Genomic DNA, 24,088 nt, shown 5'->3' with positions numbered 1-24,088 from the left:
CCACAGCGGCCGCCACAGCTGCGGCTGATGATCAAGTTGTTGTCAATTGGCGCCACATTGTGTGTCACATTGAAGGCAGATAGGGCCAAGAGAAACTGTTGCCGCTGAGCAACATGTCGCGTATCAGCGTTTCGATGGGCGTTTTACCGACTAGACGCACAAAAAACAATTGCTCAATAACCTAACGAAGCGAAAAATGCAAAAATAAACAAAAGTAAACGAATAATTAGATTTCAGTCTTAAAATAAAGAATGTGACTGCGAAAAGTTTAAGTTTTGTTTAGCTCTACTTACTTGTGAGGAGACGGTTCGCAAGGAGGGCAATCTCAGCAGCAACTTGCCAAATCTCGTGGGCTGATTTGGATACTGTGTTCGACAGTATTCCTCGAGAGCACACTGGGATTTCTCTTGCAGGGATTCAATGTGTGTGACATCTGACAGACCGCAGGCATCTGTAATAGGTACGAAAAAAAAAAAACAAATTAGATATGTTAGAAATCGAATGCAAATGAGGTATTTGATTCACTCTTTCAAATTAGCAGTTCACCTACGCTAAAAATTCGACTCCAGCGTCTAAGAGGAGGGGCAAGTCCATCGTTAAGTCAACATAAATTGCGACCACGCCCCCACACACAACTACAACTAGAAATGGCACATGACGGAATACGGCGATTGCGTCACTCGAGCATGATTTACACTTAATTAAGAGCCCGGACTTATGACCAAACGAACAGACGGACCAACAAAAGGCCATTTAATTAAATTTTGGAAAATTAAACTAAGCGGCAACGCCCTCAGCAAAGTCATGTAGCACTATAATAATGCGGAACCCAAAACCGAAATAGACTGAACCGATCCAAACGGTTGGGGTTTTCTTTATGCGTCTGACTGGTCGTTAAATAAAAAGACAAAGACATTGCGCATACGCAGCGTGTGCCGTCAAGTGTTAATTGCCAGACACAAAGTTTGCTTATCAATTTTTTCGTGACAGCTCGCTGTTTGTAAATGTGCATGTGCAGTTGTAAAACGTTGTAAAAGTACAACTTCGACAATTTTACACACACGATTTTTTTTTGTTTTCAGTTGTACACACACACAAAATATGGTGTATACTTATTATTTTCAGGGTTTGACTATTTGAAATTCAAATTAGACATCAGCATTTACAAATTTGCATAGCTTTGAGCATTTTAAATAGTTGTTAAGAATGCCGTACCGAAACCGCATATTAGTTTGTTTGCTTAATTAGCCAGAATGCAGCACTTTCGTAATTGACAAAACTGAATGATTTCAGTGCTGTGATAGATGCACCAAAGCGCACAAGTATTTGAGTATCTTTTGCATTATCGCGTCGCTCAACACATTACGCAAAAGTTTACAAGTGGCATTAATATCGTTAGCAGCTGCAATTTGAATTTGCAAACTTGCTGCTTAATGAATTGGCCATTTGCTGAAGCTTACGTGCCAATCTGATGGCATCGCTCGAGCCAAAGGCGAATCGCAGTCGCAGTCGCGGTCGCTGTCGTCGTCAACATATCCGATTGCGGCGTGAACTCGAATTTGATTGCATTGCAAAATGCCACCAATGGGACGTAATGTGTCGTTTTAATGTCTCGTATTTCATTATGCGATTTGCTGCATGCCACATGCCGCAAGCAGACTCTAAGTAATGGTTATATACTAGTTTTTAACTACACGCAAGCGTACTTCAAGTTTCCAACTGTCAATTGAAAGTCAATACACTGAGTTACAAAGTAAAAATAAAAACCTGGCGATGGGTTCATTAAAGTTAACCTTCTCTCCACTGTATTGCCGGTAACTGATAGCTAACACTCTGAGACTTCAATGGAGTTAAACTGGGTTAAGTCTGTTTCAAACTTAACGTCTCTTTTAGTTTTACTAAATTTAACTTATATCTAAGTTACACTTACTGACTAATCACTATTTCAAAATTTTATAATTGTTGAAATAAAATATGGAAATATAAAATTTGATATGAATACTGCTTTTATTTATATTTGTACTCTGAAAATTTGCTTAATGACTAATTATTACTAAACTTATTAATTTATTTAATATGCGCTTTGCTATCCATTTATGAAAGATTAAGTGTTAAATGGTTTATACTGAGCTATGTGCAAAAATAAATAAATGACAAATTCTTTGAATGTGTGCAATGCATTAGGAAGTTGTGCGTCATTCGCTAAGTGAATTGTCAACATTGAAAATAAAAAGTGCAGAAATTGGACATTATTTATACGATCAGTAAGTAGCTTTAACGTGCGCCATAAAGTATTGAACCAAGAGAGGCACTTTAAAATAGTTCCATGCAATTGAAGATGCTTTTAAATAACATTTGTTTTTTACTTACTGTTGCCCTTGGCGACAAATTATTTATCTTGATTTACGCGCTTTGTGTGGGGGCGTTACTTAGTAAGTAAGTAAAAAACAAATGTTATTTAAAAGCATCTTCAATTGCATGGAACTATTTTAAAGTGCCTCCCTTGGTTCAATACTTTAAGGCACCCGTTAGTAAGTAAGTAAAAAACAAATGTTATTTAAAAGCATCTTCAATTGCATGGAACTATTTTAAAGTGCCTCCCTTGGTTCAATACTTTATGGCACCCGTTGAAGCCAAACTGAACTAACCAACGGGTAAATAAATAAAGCATAAGCATAAAGACTACATAAATAATAAATGAAAACCAAACTTAACTCAGGTTTACAAACGCCCCCACACAAAGCGCGTAAATCAAGATAAATGATTTGTCGCCAAGGGCAACAGAAATTCAATTAGCAATTATTAACCATTTCATTTCATAAACAAGTCACAACAACAGCAACAATAACGGCAACAATAGTCGTGAACCATAGATACAAATTTGAGTTGGTCCGTTGAGATGAAAAGCTGAGCGAATCACTTCATTGACCATGGTCATAATTGTCAATTATCTTGGCCATTACCTGAGATGCTAAATTGCCTATTTGGAGAACAGAAAGTCAAATAGATGCACAAGGAAGACATGCAGCAAAATACGAAACAAAATTGTGCCACAATTCGAATCAATATGCCATGTAAAAATTGTATTTTCATTAAAATGCAGAAGACTTCGATAACGACGAGGAGGACAAAGAGAAAGAAATTCCAGTTTTAAGTTTGGCCAAAAAGAAATGCAAGCATAGCGTCTTGAAGGCAGCACAGCTTTCTCGGGATTTAACTATGGTTTTGGCTTAACTTGGCTTCGATTTTGGTTTTAGTTTTTGGCTCTTTGGCTCTTTGGTTAACCGTTTCAGTTCGGCTCGGGCTTCGATTTGGGGACCTCTGAGTCTCCTCCTTCAATCTTTTCCACCTTTTGTGCAGTTACTAACTCAGCGCGGAGATCGTGACCGCGTGTTTTAAATGCATAATGACCGTAAAGTAGTTGATGTAACTACGTAACCGAATTGTGCTTCCAATAACAGCAACAGCAACAACAACAACTTCATGCATATCGAAAAAGGAGCACATTTTTTGGTCACACAAGAACGTGGCACAGGCCCCAAATCAAGCTTCCCTATCGCCCCCTCTCTCTCTCTCTCTCTCTCTCTTCCCGCAGCAGTTCTTTTCGGACAGACTCTGACCATAGGAGAGGTTAAGCTCTTTAACGAAAATTATGAATTGCTGCATTATATTTTATTATATAGTCTTATGGTCAACGAGTCCAACTACGAACAGCGTTGTAGAGGGCGACTTCGATGCAGCTCCGTGTCTGCCCAGCAATAGTTATAACTTTATTTAGTTTTAATAAGCATTAGGAAAAATGATTTTAGATATGGTCGAAGCTTTGGGGTCTATGTGAGGTCAACTATGAATTTATTTTCAAGCGGCATTCTTACAAGTTGTTAAAGAAAGTCCACTACAGAAATGACAACTATTTGGCGTAGATCCGTAGATCCATCTATAATTAACTGAATTATTATTTAAAAATAGTTGTTATTTCTAACAACAATAGTTGGTTTTATTTTCTTTTGCAAAATTATAGTTGGAGGGATTCGTATCAGATTAATCTTAGGTAATGGTTGTGTTGGAGTTTAACTAATAAAACCAGCAACATCATATCATTTCACAATGTAGCGTATCGGCTTAAAGACCGAAACGCGCCCAAGTGATGATTCTAATCAAAGATAACTGTTCGAAACTGTTAATTACAAGGCACAGGCACAAAAGGCATGTCTATGGCAATTTTCAGAAAGTAGCGCAGCCAGCTAGGCAGGCAGGCACATCAATGAGCAATCCACAAAACGATTTGGGCATCAGCAACCGAGTGCAACAAGGCAAACACAAAGGTTGCCTGAGAGCCATAGACGAAGCTTAAAACCAACATAAAATGTTGGTCAAAAAGTGTGGCCAAGACATGAAAGCTACAACTCTTAACAACTGCAACAAACGACAGCAATCAGGCGGAGTGAAGATCTCCGACGAGAGGGAGGCTAGAGACGCAGGCGAAAACGAAGACGATGGCGATGTTGATGCCGAGGCCGCAGCCAGATTGGAAGATGCACCAAAGAGTTGCAGACATGTCGTCAACGTGCTGCCGTTGTTGCTGTTGTCGCTGTTGTTGTTGCTTTTGTTGTTGCTGCGACTGCCTGGGCCAAAAAAGCAGAAGATCTTCTAAGTCTATACCCGGTATTTTACTACCACGATCGTGTCTACCAAAATCAGCGGTAAAGGCTGGCAAAGAGGGGGAAATGCTGCTGCGATGCAGCGATTGATCGGCTGCAGTTTATGGACTCATGCAGCCAATTCAAATGCAATTGCTGTGCAACAGTCGAGTCAGAGTTGGAGTCGGAGTCGAAGTCGAAGTTGGAGTTGCAGTCTAAGCACAGGCAACACGAACTCGCGACGCCCCCTCACAACAGAGCCAAACTCCGAGTCCAAAGACAGACACACACAGCGTTTTGGAAATTGGAAAATTATTTTCATTGCTTGCTGCTTTTGCCAGAGCCAAAGCTGGACCTGAGTCTGAGCCAAAGCCAGAGTTTAGCCAGAGTTTCGGCCAAGGAGCAGCAGTTTCGGCTTGTAAGTAAGCGACATAAACGAGTGTTGTTTTAATGTTCATAATGTGGTATCTCGACGTCAATAAACGTCGCCAGCCACAGGGAGGAGCACACCGGAGGAGGAGCTGGAGGGGGATCTGTGTAGTCAGTGTCGCAGATCGAGGACAGACCCGACGCGATGCGACGTGCGCCCGGGACAGCTGCTTGACATGACCAGACAACGGTTTGACAAACGAACTGAGCAGCCAGCACATGGGAACACATTTTAAGAGTTTACCAAGCAGTGCAGCTGACCAGTTGCTTGAGTTGACTTGACCACTGAAAGGGGGGAAAATGCAAAATGGGAAACTAAAGCGAATGTCTTATAAAAATAATCATGAAATTAGCTTAATAATATACATATTTTAAATTAAATTTTATAACGAGTTGTTTGTGTTTATAATAATATTTGCATACAAATATAGTTGATTTATTTCAAATAAAAATCAAACATAGAAATAATATCTAAGACTTAGCTTTAAACCATGTGCCATGTTATTTTAATATTTTTAAATATTTTTAGATTCGCTTATAACAATAAATATGTGTGTGTTAGATGTGAGCAGGCGTGTATGTGTGTGAGTGTGAGTGCAAGTTGATCCCAAAGTCCAGAATGTGTGCCGAAGCCAAGTTAAAGATGAAGTGTGAAGTTGTAATTTGTTTGTTTTTCTTAGCTTTTATTTAGAAAAAAAAAAATGCAAAATTATTAAAAGAAAAATAATAAATATGTAGTGCAAAAACTACGAAAACAGCTTAAACATCATTAATTAATATTTTTTGTTTGTATTACGTTACTCCTTGAAGAAGTAAGTAATAATGAATATTTTAAGCTGAACTCGTAGTTTTGGATGCTTTGAAGTGCAATTGTATGTGAATTAAACAACAAACAATAATTTAATAATCAGAAACCTTAATCAGCATTGTTTTTTTTTTGTTTTAGTATATCATCATTTTAAGGTTTCCTTTTGTTCAACTTTCATTGATGAAACTTCTTGTTATAAGTTTGTTAGTTGTTAAATTAGATCATCAATGTTCAAGTCGTTTATATTTTCATAATAAAATACAAACGACTGATCATTAAATAATACAAAAAATACTTTTCTTAAGGTTTGCAAATTAAGATAAAGAATCATTTAATTTTTAACAAATCTTCATTAGATTCAATTTGAATTGAAAACTTAATTGATTAGATTAATTAGTGATTAGTACTAAAGCATGAACAACTGTTAGTATCCAAAATATTTCAATCGTTCAAATTAAAAGCAATTTAGAAATTAGTCAACAAGCCATAAAGAATTAGTAACAAATAGAGCGAATAAAAACACAATCCAGGATTAATTTGTTTAACAGCAACAGCAGTATGTATATATTTCTTTCATCTTCGAATTCATCGAACTCTCTTCTACTCATCTTTCAATCATTTTTGGTAAAGTAGTTTCTAGTTTGGTTTTTGTTTTGTTTTGTTTTGTTTTGGAATTGATTCTAAGCTAATTTAGAAGTAGAATAAATAAGACTTAGTTTAAGGCAATAAATACATAAGAAGTAGGCACTAAATATAACTTTAAATACTTGTAGATACATAATTAAGTACAGCATAGTTACATAAGATACAGGTAATTACAGTAGCTAACCTAAGGCAATCGACTAGTCTAGAGGTCTACCAAAAACTGTGTTTCGATTGAGAGGCTAGCTGAAAGACACTTTCGAGAGATTCGGTCTACAACTGCCATCTACTGCCGGCGAGACTGTATGGCGAGTATCTATAGCTAGGACTACCAAAGCTGCCACCGCTGCCGGAGTGTGCAGCTGCCGCAGCCGCTGCCGCCGCGTGGCTGACACCGAAGGGCGTGCTGTGGTGGAACATATCAAAGGCCGAGCCAAAGGCGCTGCGCGGCGGCGTCTGATAGAACATGGCCGCAGCGGCAGCCGCCTGCTGTTGATGGCCCTGCGTCTGATATGCTCCAGCCAGCGAGCTGTTCGCTGCTGTGGTGGCCAGGGAAGTGGCGGAAGTGGTCGCGGCAACTGCGGCGGCACTCAGCGGCGAGGCGGCTGAATTAAGAGAGGACGAAGCGCTCTGGGACTGGGATTGGGAATGCGTTTGTGATTGCGTTTGCGATTGGGTGGCAAGCGAGGCGCCAAGGCCACTGCTATTATTGTGGCTGGCGTTGCTGGCGACGCTGGTCTCAGCATTTGCGTTGTTGGAGCTGGCATAGAGTGCAGCGAGCAGATCGACCTCGCCGGCACTGGACTTGGCGCAGGTGCTGAAAGCGCTGCTAGCGGAGGGCACAACAGGAACAGCAGGCACAGCACTGGCAACTGGCTTCGATTCGCTTTGTCCCAGCGGCAACTGTTGCTGCTGCAGCTGTTGGTATTGCTGTTGTTGCTGCTCCGCTTGCTGCACTGCAGCCTCTACGCCAGCCACGCTCTTCATGAACGTGGCCAAGTGCAGCGGGGCCTGCTGCAGCTGCGACTCAAACTCCTGGCGATTGAGCTCGTCGAGATGCTCGCGCACCACGCTGAGCACATCATCGTTGTTACACTCAGCTTCCCCAGACGCCGCCGTTGCCCGCTTGCCGAGGAGTGCTGAAACTTTGGTTAGCAGTGCGGGCACATCCTTGTAAAGAATGTCCAGCAACTTACCGGTGGTGAAGAGCACAATCGCCTTGAGGCAGGAGTACTCCGCTGAGTCGACGTGCAGCGCCTTCAGCTTCTCCACCTGCTCCTGGAAGATGCGTATGTGATCCATGAAGGCAACCACGCGATCCGCCGCCATCGGTGAGGCGTGCAGACCAGCGGCAGCCAGCAGGGGCGCCACATGCAAAGGCATCGAGCATTGGCTCGCATTCAGCACGAACAGCTCCGACCAGACGAGACGCAGCAGCGCCACCTGATCGGTCACCTGCAGCTCCGGAAAGAAGGGAATATTCTTGGCCCACTCGACTGCCGAGAAGAGGAGTCGGGCGGCCAGCTCGCAGATGTTGTCAATGCCCATGATGTTGTTAGGCTGCAGGCATTGACCGTAGCGGGATGTGGGATACGGTTCCGCACGCAGCAGGAGCGAAATGTAGGAACTGAGGTACGAGTGGCCATTGAAGCCAGCCACGCTCATTGGATCGCCATTGGCCAACTGGTATTGACCGTGCATGCCAGCCAGGCCAGTCTGTGTGGGCGGCACGCGGCCACGTTGAACAGCTGCAAGAAAGAAAGAGAAAGAATAAGTTAGTATATTTGATCTCAGCATCTTCAACTGTGTTTGTAATCTTATATATTTTTTGTGTATCTGTGTGTGTGTCTTTTGGGTCTTCGGTAATTCAATATGTGCGCCTTTATGCGCTTATTTTGACCGCGACATCACACGCCGCACAATGTTGCGCCATTCAACTGTTGGCAAAGCTGCCACAACGCACAATGCCTATCGGGCACCTCAATCTGGACGCACTCTTCACAGTCTGCTCTCCTCTGTGCTGTGTGCTCTCTATTGTTCAGCAAAACAACGTCATAAGATACTTTTCTTCTTTGCTCTATGGGGTTGAGAACAACCCTAAACACTAAAACCCTTGCAACTTGCAACCCCTTTTGCTTAAGCTTCGTTTTGTTGCCGCAACTGCTTAGATATGCAAATTCAACTAAATACTTTCAACGCATCTTCAAGATACAAGATACATGCACGTGTTTTCAGCTACGCATAATGATGAATTGTTGAAGTTGATAAACAAAATAAAACATCTTCAAGGTAGCAACAACGATTACTCATTTAAGAGTTGAACTAGTATTAATTGAACGACAAAAATGTTGGGTGCGCTTGAACTTTGGCCCAATATTTCGATCTTACACCTGCATAGAAAGGCTTGGCCATTCCTTAAACGCATTTTCCTCACAATGCAGTGCTGGCATGGCGCAACTCTGTACTTAATGTGATAGTAAAGTGGGTTAGCAAAGGTTTTTACACCTCCAAGTTGGAGGTACACACCTAACATAGAGTCGCATTCACCACACCTAACCCCACTCAAGACATACACAGTTACAGGCTGGGTCGGGTCGTATTTCAGCCTCGACTTAATCGAGCCACAAAATCAGAAATATATTGTGCCTTGGGCGCATTTAAGAAACAAAAATGTTTGAGAGACAGAAAAGCAAATAAAGCTAAACATGATTATTGATCATGCCAAGTGTTGGGTCCAGCCATTGTTTCAGGCACAACATACACACACACACACACACTCACACGCGCTCGCATGGGGCAGGCAAAAGTAACGTCTTTTGTTGCTTGCAACGAAAAGCGAAAGCATTTTTGGTCAGTCGCACAATGAGGACAAGATCCTAACTGTTTCTGCATAGGATCAACGCAAAGGGGAATGGAAAATGGGTTTGTTTATTGCTTTACCCAAGCAATTAAGTTCCGGGGGTTGATGTTGATGTTGTTGTTGTTAATGCTGAAGAACCGAAGCCGAAACCGGAACTCGGAACCTAGACTGACCACTGTCCAGCAATGCAACGACACAATTATTTATACAATACATTTGCGTAATTGTGACCCAAGCACATCTTGGACTATACCTATTCCTGTTGAGCTACTGAGCTCCTGAGCGCTGAGCTGCTGATCTATGGGCAGACAGAAGACACAGCAAACCAGTTCTAAGCATCTCTCTCTCTCTTTCGCTCAATCGCTCTTTCTCTGTCTTCCCACTCTCCTGTCCAGTTTGGGCTTATTTATGCGCCTGGGAAAATAATTCGTTGACCACAGAGATCAGCAAAAGCAGCAACAGCAGTTGAAGTTGCAGTCGCAGTCGCAGACTGACCGCAACTAAGTGTTGCAGATGCCTCACAAGATCAACTCGATCGACTTTACAGATAACGCCAGCAACAACAAAAGCAGAGAACAGACAACAAACTGTAGATGCTGTGGAATCGCTCTTCCCATTGCTGATTACTTAATGAATGAATCTTCGGCCCCCCCTCTTGAGCACGTGCTCAAGTCCTGGCTGCGCTTTTGCGTTTGCAAAGTTCACTTCATGTAATCGAATATTAAAATTAGCAATCGCTCATAGCATATTATAGTCGCTCTTTCAGTGCGTGCCCAAGTGGCTTAAATCTAATTGCTAGGCTAAGTGGCTTAAGCAACTCGTTGATTTCTCTGCCTTCGAATATTGCTTCCGGCCTGCGATTTGCATGTCGTTAAGTAGTTGAAAATTTCCATTCTTAATGCCTTGACATGCAACTGCATTTCAACATTTTGCGTAAAAGTCCCTCGTTCTATCTCTCTTTTACTTAAAAGAATTCTCCTTCACTGGATTTTTCTATTAAAAAATACCTTTATAATATGCATAAATTAAGCGGTGCCTACCCTTGACTTGAATAAAGAATAAATAAACCCGTTTTTGGACAAATTATTTGTCCAGTTCGCTAAGCCACCCCACCGACAAAATCACCATCACTCTTCCGATTGACACTGCAGTTTAATTAGAGCGACCCCGAAGGTTGATTCTATGCGATTTTTCTGGTTTTTCTTGACCGCGGCAAGTTCAGGTCTCTCAGAGGCATAACCTTTGTGCCGCTTTTGTGCTAAGTAGCGTTCAGTAGAAACACACCGAAAAAAGGAACCCAAAATTCCATGCTGAAAATGTATTTTCTCACGATTTTTTAACTCAGATATTTTGTGAATATGTTGAACTAGTTTTTTACGAGGAAGTTGTCTTTAGGACGGTACAACATCATCATCGCAAAGGTGTTGAACTCTTTTGGGTGGTTTTTTTATTAGGTTGACAACTCGTCGCCGGTGACAGCTACAGGTATTCACATGGTACCAAGAACAGGTAGTCCAAAAAGAGGAGAACAAATGTCCGATTCAAGCCATGTGTCATTAGCCACAAACGACAGTAGTTAAATTTGTTTGTACTTGGCCTAGGCAAATTTATCATAATTTTGCGCAATGCCAGCGCGTACGAGAGTCGGTTAAATCAATGTTTAGATACATTTAATTACAATGTTGCTGTTAGCTGCATTTTAATTGCCATCGTCGCCAAGCAGTGATCATATACTTGTATACTCGTTCTTAACCCAAATCGCACTAGCTCACAGTCAACATCTGCTGCTATAGCTGTAACTATGGCTCTATGTAGCTGAGGCATTATTAGCATTTTGCGAAAAACCTGTCAATATTAGTGCAAATAATAACAGCTTTGTGCAGTAACTCGACAGGTCCCCAGACAGACGTTAATTGTTAATGTCGACAACAGCGACTAACCAAACAATCAGTTAAGCAGTCAGTCAGTCTGTCAGTTGGTCAGTCAATCAGTCAGGCAATCAGGCAGTCAGTAAGTCAGCTGGGCAGTCATTGAATCGAAGTCGCTGTCAATTTGTCGTCGTTTGCCAATTTGTGGACAAAACATTTGGCCCAACTATGCCAAATATTTGCTGACAAATGTTGCCCACAAATTAGTTGCATACATTCATTATTTTCCACTGCTTTTGATTAACTCTCAAAATGCACTGAACAAAATCGTATGCATATCAAAAGTATATCAAGAAAATCAGAACTGTGCACACAGTTTTTGGCTGTGTAATACGTAATTAAATTAATTTCAATACATCAATGGCGCTCTACAATAAAGTGTCGACATACAAATTACAATATCGAGATATTTTCCTTGCTCAAGCGTGCTCAATAATTCAGCTATTCAGCTTGTCAGCTATTCATATATTCTCGAGTATATCTTGTTCTTGTAGCTATGGCATTTTTTTTCTTCTTAATTATTAACCAGTGAACGAACAAGTTTGCATTTGATCTCTAGGGTCAGCATGTTCAATTGAAAATACGCATACCCTGTAGCCATGAAAGAGAGTTGAATAAACTTATAGAATTGTACAAGAGTAAAATATTTGTAAAGTTGCAGTTGCAGTTGCAGTTGTCGCTCAATGTGGTATTGATTTTGTTTTTCGACTATTCGAAGCATTTACTCTCATTCAACGGGGTTCTATAAGTCTCAAGCACTTGGCACCCTGTCCACATTCCTTGGCAGAGCAAATATATGAACCATCGCCACCAGAGACCAGAGAGAGCAGATCACACTTGTCAATTGTGTGCAGCATGTTGTACGAATCTGACATTTAGTTGTCCCATTTATTGGACGTAGTCTCTAACCCAAATTCACCAAATCAAATACAATTGTTGTGGGCTCTAGCTAGTCGTGTGCTACTTCCGATTTGTTGTTTCTAGTTTGTTGTTTGTTGTTCATTCTGTTTCTTGCCTTGGTCTCTGCGCATTTAATTTATTTATGTATTTGCCTCACTGTTTGACTTTTAATTGACCCACACACCCGATGCGAGAAATTTCGAATTTCATTCGCTTAGCGTTAAATTGCATTCTAGACCCCAAAAGTGAAACTTACCTTCGCGTCGCATGCCCATTTTGAGGCACTTTTTCAAACGGCAATATTGGCATTGATTGCGATGATGTTGATCTATCGGGCAGTTTCTGCTGCCGCGACATGAGTATGTGAGATTACGTCGCACGGAGCGTTTGAAGAATGATTTGCAGCCTGAAAGAAAGAATGAGAATAAAAATTAGTTTTGGGGAAATAAAAAGAAGAAATTAATTGGTCGAAGAACTTGAAATACTCTTCCTTAAGCTTAAACCCTTCCTCTTCTCTATTCAACTGCAAACAAATTTTATGAGGCACCTTGTACATATTTATAACGAGGCTGAGGAACAAGCGAAGCCCATGTCAGTTGCACCTCCGAAGGCAATTTTGCAACAAGCGAAACAAATTCCATGGCACTTGCATAAAAAACAAAACCGAAACCGAAACCAGCAGAAGTACCGAGTACCGAGTACGAAAGGAAACCAAAAATTTTTACCACTTGTAAAGCAAAGTACCTAAGCGAAGAACATGCCACCAAATGCGGCAAGTCGCGCTACACTTCTCCATGATGCCTGGCAGTTGTCCTAGTGATCTCCCTTAGACTTGTCTCTCCCTCCCTTGCCCCACGAAGTCTTGCAGTTGATGCCTATGTCAATGGTCATGTTACACGTTTCATGGCTTAACGCCTTCCATAAAATTACCTTTAATGGCTTTCAATTAACAAAGTGTATCTTGGGCACGAAGATACGACTGACTGGGGCTCTTAACACACTCACTCACACACACACAGCTGAAGCTGAATTGTTTTTGGTTTTTTGGCTGGCACAACACGAATTTACTGTTAATACAGAAGACTAGGCTACAGCTTGTTGGAGGAGTAGTTGGGTAGTTGTGGTTTCCCTATTAAGTACTCGCTACGATAGGCTTAGACGTAGCTGGCGTGTTGTTTACAAGCTCAACTGCAATTCGATGTCGCCATCTAGCTGAACATGTGTATCACACGAGAGGAGAAACGAAGGAAGGGAGGGAAGAGGGAGGAACTCGTCCTGATGGCAGTCGTAGACGTAGGACTTGGTCGCTTTGGGCCATGCCACACAAAAATTTCTCACAATAACTCAAAACAATGGCATATGCTCATAAAATTCGTTTTAAGCTGTAAAATCATCATCAAACAAAATATGTAAGCACAGTACGAGCTGCAGAGACCGAGTCAGAGCCACAACTATAAAAGATTTTCAATGCGCACTCTTTCGACAGAGCGGAGGGAGCAGGGTGGGGGAGGGAGAGGAAGAGGGCAACAGAGGGGAGTCTGCATTCTGCGATCGTGTGGACGAAAACGTGGTTAGCGCAATGAATGTGCGCTGTGGGTGAGTTGAGGTCGATCACTTGATGCGCTACACTAAAGCTTAAAGCTTAAAGAGTGCAGCTAAGGAAATATAGCTTTCGATTAAGAATTAGCGAAAGTATTTGAAAGTCATATGAATTTACTTGCTTTCTTAAGTGTTTTGTATTTTAGCAGTCGACAAAATGTAATTTAATCGAGAAGGGCATGTCGCAGCTTTGATGCCGCGCTAGACAAGCCCAAGATCCAACTGAAAGGTATCTAGGAAATATCCAAAACACACACACACAGACACACACACGTTGAACACACACTTAGGCTTTTACACCATATGATCTACGAATAACGATATTGTACCAAGTCACGATTTCTGCACAAAACGTACCGTTGCCTTTACCTCTTTTTCCACAAAACTTTGACTGCACTTTCGTTGTTGTTGTTGTTGTTGCTGTTGTGGTTGCTGTTTGTGGGACAGCTGGACAGCTTGGCAGCCTGGCCTGGCTTTGGCTATGGGTTTTGGCCAGCCGTAGTATATGAGTAGAAAAAAAAGAGAATACAAGAAGAATAGAAGAGGAGAAAACGCGGCGATGCAGGCGCTGTCCATATGCGCATATCGCGGCTTTATCTGGAGCTCAGCTTTGGCTGAAAGCAGACGATGCGAACGCTGTGCCGTGTCGTTATTGATGAAGATACGAGCAGAAGAAGCATTCAGCTATGAGTCGCAGATACCGTAAACAAAATCTCAGATGGCATATCATGTTATATCAATAACCGAAAAAGGGTGGAGCCGTAGATACTTGAAGCGCAGATGCAGATACAGATACAGTTGCCGATTGAGCTGTATATAGATGCAGCCAGGCTCTCCCCCAAAAATGTCATTTGCCAGTCCTGCCCAAGGACAGGCGAGGGTGGGAGGGAGTGAAGGTGAAGCCTTAGAGCATCGAGTGCTGTGTCATTGTCTTGCTATGGCTTCAAAATGTATCTCATAAGCACAGACAGTTTAGCCATAAGCCGCAGCGCACTTTGCGGTAGTTTCAATTACGCTTTGGCTTAATTGCGTGCTGTCTGAGAGGCAGAGAGTACGAGAGGCGTGGCAAGTTGTGAACGCCCTCGCGTGTGTGCTACGCGCCATAAAGCGTTCAATACAGTTAGACTTCCAAGAAGAAGAACAGCAAACAGCAAAGCGTTCTATTAATTGAACTTCCCGAGCGTGTGTGTGTGTGTATGTATGTGTGTGGATCTGCACGATACCCGCCACATCATCCGCCCCCTTTCACCCTTGCGTGACCATGGCAGTGGCGATGGACCCGCAAATGAAAGTGCAGGCAAACGCGAGACTTTTGCCGCATCGCCGCTTAATTTAAAGCGTGAAATTAGTTTGGCTCGACGAGAGTGCAAATGCAACTGCGAATAGAGATATGAGTGTCTGCGAATACTAGATATTTATTCACATTCATTCACACAGCAAGCAAGCGCCTCATAATTGCCTATCAGCGAATGCCAATTTCCAATTTTTGCCCAATTTCATGTGATTTGCAATCTGGCTCGACTCAGTTGCATTCGCTGTCGGTGTTGCATTTGCGGTCAATGCACCGTTGCCAGAAGTGTAACACAAAAGTCAATAGCAGCCCAGACACCGCCCCATTGTTGGCTCATTTTCTAATTATTAAACACACACACACAAACACACATAAACACACACACACACACAAAGTCAGAGACTCGGAGCCATCATTAAGTCGCAATAATTAAATGTTAAGCTTACATGTGCAGGCAACTAGTCAAAGTAATTAGCACAGAGACCAAGACTGTGACGGGAGACGTAAGAGGAACGTGAAGGCAGCGAACACTGAGATTCAGTTGGCGGCGGCGGCGGCGGCGGCGGCTTCAGTAACTAAAAGCAGCAGGTAGACAACGTATCTGGAGTACAACCGAAACATAATTGCAGACCAGACACGAACCGCAAAATGCTTTAAACTTGCATGCACTTCGAGTATCTACAAAATGCGCTGATTATGAACGCGCTTGAACTTCAAGCTGATGCGGAAGCGCAGTTGCAGTTGCTGTTGCAGTTGCAGTTGCTGTTACAGGTGGCCAACTGATTACTGGGTAACAGCAGGGCATCCCCATCACTTGTGGGTTGACATTGCCATAAAGCAGCATGCTTTATGCCCCGATATAGGTCAATGGTATCTCTGGCTTTGTGTGTGTGGGAAGCAAGCAGTTGCCACAGCTCTGCAACTGTGGCAAATTTAAGAACTTTCCACTTAATGAAAATGCTGTTGCTGAATACTGAGCGAATCGCAAATTGCTGCGACTCAGATTGAAACAAGCTACGTGCATGCAGCTCTCTCGGATTGAAGCAATCAATGATTCTGAATAATTTTGTATAGTTTTATATATTATATATGCATCAATTGATGTAGTTGATTATCAATGTAAAATTGATAAAGTAGGTTATCAACACTTCGGGTTAAATACTCGATTAAATTCATGTTTTTAAATAAGAAATCTATTCGTTAAAGTTAATCTGTTTTTCAGCTAGCTTCAAAGATGAAAACGGGTTTGCCACAGCAAAGGGTTCGCAATTTCCAAGGCCTGGCCCATATGCCACCATATGCAGAGCAAACTGCAGCAATTCGCACGTTGCAACAGCCGCAGCAACAACTGCGCCGACGACGGCAACAACATCAACAAAAAGCCGACTTAGACTCGACGAAAATAAAGATAAGCGATTTAGCTTTGATTTAACTGATGCTATGTGAAGTTATGCAGTCCAAACTCTATGTTGCAGTTGCAGTTGCAGTACAAGTCCAGCTCCGCGGTCATGTACAGTGTCTGGGGCTTGGGCAATGGCAGCGACACATGGCGATAAGAAAGGTTATTGCTACGGATTTGCACTATTACAGCGATGCACACTCTCTGCACACTCTTTGCACCGCGGGGCATGTCGTCGTCGTAGTCGTCGTCGTCATGGCGAGCCACAAGATGTGGTAAAAATGTTGCAAGTGCATAAGCCACAGAAGATGCCACAAAACGTGCTAAGCAAAAAGAGCAGAAACCAAAAATAAAAGCGAATTTATTTCTGTGGAAGACGTTCAAAGGAGCAAGGAGGATGCGGATGTTGTTCGCTGGTTGCTGCTGCAGCTGATCGATTAGCCAAGTTAGCTGAAAACGTAAATTGCGCATGAAGTGGCAACAACTGTGTCTGCTGCTGCTGGGCCCAGTGTTGCACGTTGCACGTTGCCGCTGCTCGTTGCCGTTGCTCGTTGCAACTGGCCCAGAGAGCCGAAGCTTAACATAATTAATTAAACCGTTACATTATAAAGCGGATCAACTAGCTCAGAGTTGCTCAGTTGCTAGTTCACGATTTTTCCAGCCCAAAAGTTTTTCCACCCGTTCAAAACGGGGGAAATGGGGGGGGGGGGACTGCATTTTCGAAATCACATCGTGTCAGGATGCATTTTTTGCGCCTCATTTGGCAGAGAGGCAGAGGAGGCACAACTTCAGGCTGCAACCGAACTGAAGCAGCAGCTTTATTGGCTTTAACATTTCCTCTAAGTACAGCGATTTGTACTACAAGTCAGCGCTTAATGATTACAATGTCTTGCCGCATTCATGTTGTTGTTTTAGTTACTCTCAGTTTGTTTTTGTTTCTGCCAAAATCTGTACAATTAAGTTTCTGCTGTTGCTTTTAATGAAGGGCTTCGATTTCGATGGCGCTTGTGCCGAATAATTTCCAGGCCAAGTCGCTGGCTCATTAAAATGTTGACAGGAAAAAAGTTAAGCAATTCCCCCAAAAAGAAAACAAACCACAATCGACAAGCAACAACGAGCAACAATTGCTCCCCCAATAAATTCGAATATCAATGCTATTATTTTTCCTCACTAGAATATTTTATTGTCACGTCGTGAGGCGAGTCATAAAAATAATTTGTCAAAAGGAAATATTGCGACACAGTCCTAACGGCGTATGCGTATGTTCGATCAAATCGTACGGAAGTTATAAATGTTTATCAAAAAGCGATTTATTTTCATATTCATTCACTCGTAATAAATGATATTTTTCTCCTCCCTTGCGATGCAATGCAAATTTAATACAAGCTCAAAATTTATTAAGCTTTCCATTGCTAATTAATAAGTAAAATACGTTTGCTGCAGGCGTTACTGCCACGCCCAGTGCGCCTCCAAAAAAAAACACAGAACTGCATAAGGCTGCAACGTCATAAATTGCAGCACGAAACACGAGAAAAAAAGCAAAACAGATCTGAAAAATGCGCAGTGGGCGTAGTTAATTTTTTTTTTTTTTTTTTTGGTTTTTATTTTGCAAGTCGTATTTACTTTGTTGCTCTTACTTGATTTTTTTAATATTTATTTATTTTGTTGCTTTTTGGGGCATTGAGAAGACAGCTAATTGATTTATGTGCGCCTTTGTTAAAGCGCAGCAAATGTGTCGACCAAGTGGAATTTTCATGAAATTTATTAAAGGCTCTCTCTGTGATCAACTGAAGAACTGCCCCATTCAAAGTTCAAAAGTGAAAAGCCAATGATTTTTATAGTACAAGTACAAAATAAATCCGCTCGAAAAATACTAAAGTGAAATATGTTCAAGGAGATAAGCAAAAAGTATAAATATTTAGCAAATTTTATATTAATTTTTTGCCTACTTTGCAGTGAATTCTACTTTCATTGAGTCTGCATTTATTTTGTAACTTTCAGTGTGCGTTATTCGTCCGCTTCTTAATGAAGTAAATTAAAAAGCCACACATGTTGTTCAGCAAAAATAACAAAAAAATACCCAAAAAGCATGCAAATGGACAGCAAAGATACGCGTATGTAGATACAAAGATACATTTATGGACAAGCAGGAACAAAACAACAACTGTGACATTGTTAACATCGAAAAATTTGTATTTTTTGGAAGAAGACTTGACCGTCGCATCGTGAGGTTCCCTCTCTCTCTGTCTCTATCCCACTCCTCATCGCTCTTCCCGCTTCTAAAGATATAATAATAAAACTGAATTCTTGAGCTTGGGTTGCGCTTTAATTGCGGAACGTGGGAACCTATTTAAATGAGTTTACATCAAACTTCCTTTTCGTCGAATGCGAATACGAATGCGACTGCGAATGCAACAATTCTGCCTACAACAGTTGACAAACTGTCTGTGTGTATCTGCGAGATACGCAGAATGGAGTGTAGCGCGAGACTTGAAGATACTCGCACTTAATGCGCGCCGCTCGCGCTTAACAATTAGACATGTTGGCAATTTTTCATATGTTTTTATCAAGCGCCAGTTCGTCATGAGTATTTTCCTTTTAGCGCATTGCATTTTAAATCGTTGCGCGGTGTTGTGGAAATTGTGTCTGCGTTGACTTAGTTTATGTTGATGTGTCAGTTAATTAATTACCTGCCCGGTGGAACAAGTACTTAGTTTGTTGCAACTATTTTTCATAGCTCAAATTTATTTGTCATTTTCATGTGGGCCACGCAGATAAATCAACTTAATTAGCTTTTGACATGGGCGCTAAGATACTTTTCTTGTCATAAATAAACGCACTGCATTCAATTTGCAATTCAAAGTGAACTACAATTGAAGCAAAGTTTCTTGGAAATATGTTAGAGTGAAGTGAGGTGTCCATATCAATGCTCACATTAATGCTGGTCTCGCTGGCCAACTAATAGCCATGACAAATAGCTAAATTAATAGGCGAGAAGTCAACTCAAGACTCGGAGTCTGAGCCTGAGCCTAAGCCAGAGTCTGTGGCTTACCCCATTGCCACATTAGAGGCATGCACTCATCATTAATATTATCTGCAGGCTTTTATCAGCGGGCATTTTTCAGGCGGCTTGAACCGTGACTTTTATGAAAGGTTAGACGGCATTTTGCAGCCAATACGACGAAGAGTACGAGACATGAATCTTCCTAGTTAGCCTCATCTAATGAGTGGGGACTCGAACGTTGTTTTTCAGTGCCTAATTTCAGCAAGTGCGACTCTCGAGAGCAGCCAACGAACAGCTGTGCTGTGTGTGCTGATATCAAACAAGTTGCTACTACAATGGGTTTCCTAGACAGGAACAGGAACAGACCGAAGACAGAGAGTACAGAGAGAAGCGGCAACACGCATAAGCTACAATTAATCTTATGGATAGGAAAAAACACGGAGTGGGGTGGCTTTTGGCATAAATTTCACATACATCGCCGACAGGCAGACAAACGGACAGACGGACAGTCAGACAGCAAGACGTACAAGTGAGACAGACAGCGAAACGAGTTGTGAGAAGTATCTTGCAAGAGCAAAAGTACGTGTATCTTGAAGTGAATGAAGCCGAAAGGACGCGCCGCACATTATGGCATTTGGTTCAGATCCGCAAAACTAAATATCTAACTGCGAAATGATATGAGTCTCGGTCGCCGAGCAACAGAGCGCTTTCTAAGCGCTTCACTATTTATTTTTGATATTTTCTTGTACTTTTTATTGTTGTTGTTCGTATTTTTCTTCGTGTTGTCTTGCCTCAAACTTGAGACTTGAGACTGAAGACTGAGTGTCCGTCTGCGACTGGCGATTGCATAGAACAAAATAGATTGCTATCGTGGCAACATCATCAGCCGCACAGCCCCAAAGATACACAGCTACACAGCTACAGATACATTGTATCTGTGAGCACATGCATGTGAGGCAAGCGGAGAAACACCTTCAGAATGCAACGAGGCGGTCACCGAGCAACATATTTTGATTGTTCTTCTTGTTATTATTGCTATTGCCATTGTGGTAGATGTTGTTGTTGTTGGGCATGCGTACAAAATGCTTGGTGATTAATAATAATAATAGCGCCTACAATGCAATGCACAGTGGATGGAGTTGTGTGCACATTTGAGTCACAGATACATTCCAAGCATACAGTGTTTAAGTGAGTTGGTGCCACTGTGCGGCGTATCTATGCATTGTTGCACTACTCATTTCTCTCTGACTAAAAGCAGAACATTTCAAGAGATACGAATATGACAAGTTCAACTTGAGTTTGTACTAAATGCCAAGCACTGCGTGCAGCGTTAATCTTAGACCTCATGAATGCACTTTTTCCCCCTTCGGTATTCACAACCCCGCTACTGAAACACAACACACAACACAACACAACACAACTGTCTGGCTCTGAATGTTACTCTGACGCTGGCTAAGACAATAAAAAGGTGGGCGCTTCATTTAGCAGGCAGCCGCACAATTTGCATGTTTGCACAACAATTGTTTGGCTTAGTACAAAGCGCACCGTATTTTATTTAGATAATATTTTTTGTTGTATTCTTTTCCCCCTGTTTTTGCTTTTTATCTAGCGATAAGCGAGCCGAACAGAGCACAAGATGCGTGTTGCGGGATCGCGGCAAGCGATTCAAGTGGCTGTAACGGCAAAAGTATCTCTGAGATTCTGCGAAATTCCATTGACTGTAGCGCAAGATATAAAAGTATCTCAATGAGCAAGTAGCTGGTGAGAAAGCCTAGCGACTTGTTACACTGGCAACCATCTAGCAACATTTGATTGAAGCACTGCAATTCAGTTCAGCAAATAGTTACAAAAAGTATCTAAACTGACTGCCAGTCTCCGTCTCCATCTAAAAGTCTGACTGTCTGTGTGACTGCCTGTCTGTCTGTCCGTCCGTCTGTCTGCAATTCGCAAGCACACACACCCACCTAGACAACTCGCCATACATCTCCAAATTTTATTGCCAACTCATCAAACTGCCATAATTCACCGTAACTGTCAAAATCAGCGGCTGGCAGGCACGCTTTTGAGTTTCCCAACTCGAAAACTATTTAGAGTTGGAAGATTTCTGTTTGGTCATCATCCCACAACAGATCTCAGTTCTCAACAGATCGCATTGCGATGCGCAGATTGAATTCAACTGGCGATTTCTTTAGATTAACCCCTCGACCCCGCTTCGCACTTCTCATAATCACAATTACAACTACAACTACAACTACCACTACAATTACAATTATCCCCTGTACTCACCTTCACAGGTAAATTGTCCGTAGTGCTTGCCGGAACTCTTGTCGCCGCATACAACGCACTCGATGTTCTGCTTGGAGTCGATCTGTGATCCGCTGTTACTGCTCTGCGAGTGCGAGCTATTCGCCTGCGAACTGGGCGTGGTGCTGCCGCCTCCGCCTCCTCCTCCGCCGCCACAACTGGCCGACTGTGATCCCTTGATGATGGGCACCAGATCCGGACCATGGCCGGACTGAGCGGAGCTTGTGTGATGTGCGGATGTGGAGCCATTATTGGCGCTAGGCAAACTGGACAGATCCTCCTTGATGACATGGTGCGCGCTTTGGTTCAGATTCGCTGTGGAGCCACTGAGGCCGGACAGATCCTGCTTAATGCCCGCCGACTGCTGGCTGGCCACACTGCTGGGCGTGGTGCCGCCGCCACCGCCGCCTCCGCTGCTGCCTGTGCCGCCAAGGGATCCGGGTCCGGCGGAGGCGTGCAGATGGCCACCCAGCGTGGGATCGTGCCAGGCACTGTGCGGCGGCACGCCCAGCGTCATGGAGCGCGATAGGCCCAGGTCGAAGGCGGACAGCTCCGTGCCGGACTGTGGCCGCGGGTTGAAGAAGCCGGGAGCTGTGGACGGGGAGGCGCACATGACGCCGCCACCGTACACGCTCAACGAATTGTGCGTAATAATTTTGGCGGCCGGATCGGAACACGTGGAATAACTGCTGGAATACACTTTGCACGGTCCTCACTTGGGCACACTGGTCACAATGCAATCAATGAGAGTCGCCAATTCAATTCGATTTTCGAAAAAATTAATTTTCTTTTTTCTTCTTCTTTAATATTTTTTAGAATTTTTCTTTTGCACTTTTTAAATGCAAAGTATTTTTGCTTTAATTTTTCGTTGCAATAATTTGTTGTATTTATTTGATTATTGCACTGCACATTTAAACACAGCACGAAAAACACTTTGCGTTTTTTAAATTTTTTGTTGTATTTTGATTTTCTTTGAATTTCGTTGTATTTGAATTTTAATCAACACACACGTTCAAAATATAAGTAGTTGAAATTTGTTAACTCGCTCAGCGGCACTTGGAAAATATATAAAAATTTTCAAAAATTTTTCTATCTTTGTAAAAATGCGCGTCATGCGAGCAGCAAAATCTCAGCTGTTCTCGTAAGGCCTTTTAGAGCCTGACTGGCAAAACATTCGTGGCAAAAGGTACACGACCCGACCCGACTCGACCGTTTCGACCTAACGACACATCACACAAATCTCTCTCATTCCACCACTGACTGCGGCACCACAGCCACAGCGGCAGCGGCTGCGGCACACAAATACAATTGCACCCTCGATGTCAGCTATCGCTGCGCTGCTTGCACTCCCATCGACCCAACGGCCTAGCTCCGTTTGAGTGGAAATCATCGCTCGCAGTCGCACACACAGCCTGCTGCCTGCTGGCTGCTCTCACTCACTCTCTCTCTCTTTCGTTGTCTCTTTGGTGGCGGGGCAAGACCTTCAATGCGTTTGGCTGATTTGCTCACTGGCGCTCCGTTTACCACCACCACCAAAAGAACTGCCACCACCACCACCACAATTCTCATCTCACAATCACACACATGCTTACACAATTGCGCTCTCTGCTCTTTTTCGTTGAGTGAAACTCTCCCTGAACTCTCCTGCTCATTGGATTTGGCTGTGGGCTTTGGCCGTCCAACAAGAACTCGTTCTCTCGCCTTCTGTTTGCTTTCTTGTTGCTGATAGATTTTGTTCGTTCGTTCTTTCGTTCTTATGTTGTTGTCGTTTTTTTGTGAGCTTATTAGTTCCCAGTTGGCGCATCTGTTAGCTGCCTTTCTGTTAATGTTCTTATCTATCCACCCATGCTACTACTTCTACTCTTCTTAAGTTTCTTAATTTGGGCCATGACTTTAAAATGAGCTCCACCTATCCAACAAAAAAAAAAAAGCAAAGTTGATAAAACATTTTGTCGAATAGGTTTTCTGGTTGGTTGATTAAAGTCTGGTGTTTACTGTTCTCTACTTTTTGCCCTTATCTCCAGCCAGCAGCTAAGTAAGTAATGGCCGATCTGAAAAGCATACATACATATATGCATATATCACAAGCTCTTTCCGATTGGCTACTTTATAGATAAGCTAAAAAGCACGCTTGACAATGTGCGGACTCTGAGACTACGTAGATAGTAAATTATTATTCCCGTAATTTCCGAAATTGTATCAACTAGGAGAATTTCTGAGAATCGAACTGAGATTAGAATTGCTTGAATTATCTATTTCTATCTATATTTGCACTAACCAAAAA

The 24,088-nt window shown here is 42.4% G+C and overlaps 1 protein-coding gene and 1 long non-coding RNA gene across 3 annotated transcripts; one reads left to right on the top strand and one right to left on the bottom strand.

Moving 5' to 3' along the window:
* Positions 1–56: 56 nt before the first annotated feature.
* Positions 57–23,172, bottom strand: LOC132784893 (steroid receptor seven-up, isoforms B/C). Of its 2 annotated transcripts, XM_060790790.1 has the most exons (5): positions 21,787–23,143; positions 12,464–12,613; positions 7,716–8,267; positions 294–451; positions 57–181 (listed from the first exon to the last, which is right to left on the bottom strand). In XM_060790790.1, exons 1-5 carry the CDS (start codon positions 22,415–22,417, stop codon positions 65–67), a joined length of 1,608 nt encoding a protein of 535 aa, XP_060646773.1. In that variant the 5' UTR covers positions 22,418–23,143; the 3' UTR covers positions 57–64. The 2 variants fall into 2 exon arrangements, with proteins under 2 accessions (XP_060646773.1, XP_060646771.1); XM_060790788.1 differs by lacking the exons at positions 57–181; positions 294–451 and having other exon boundaries at positions 6,357–8,267; positions 21,787–23,172.
* Positions 2,191–2,798, top strand: LOC132784895 (uncharacterized). The gene is made up of 3 exons (XR_009632293.1): positions 2,191–2,264; positions 2,595–2,654; positions 2,720–2,798. It is a non-coding gene; the product is annotated as an uncharacterized LOC132784895 (long non-coding RNA).
* Positions 23,173–24,088: the final 916 nt, after the last annotated feature.

The sequence above is a fragment of the Drosophila nasuta genome, chromosome 2R, assembly GCF_023558535.2.
Source record: "Drosophila nasuta strain 15112-1781.00 chromosome 2R, ASM2355853v1, whole genome shotgun sequence".
NCBI classification, from domain to species: domain Eukaryota; kingdom Metazoa; phylum Arthropoda; class Insecta; order Diptera; family Drosophilidae; genus Drosophila; species Drosophila nasuta.
Note: the sequence above shows the minus strand (reverse complement) of the source record. Positions and strands in the feature narration are given on the sequence as shown.

Bases quoted from the DNA above. Each gene is read 5' to 3' on its own strand.
- LOC132784893 (XM_060790788.1), bottom strand. From the start codon at position 22,417: ATGTGCGCCTCCCCGTCCACAGCTCCCGGCTTCTTCAACCCGCGGCCA. The intron at 12,614-21,786 runs GTGAGTACAGGG...TCTTTCTTTCAG, and splicing joins CGGACAATTTACCTGTGAAG to GCTGCAAATCATTCTTCAAA. The intron at 8,268-12,463 runs GTAAGTTTCACT...TCTTTCTTGCAG, and splicing joins AATGGGCATGCGACGCGAAG to CTGTTCAACGTGGCCGCGTG.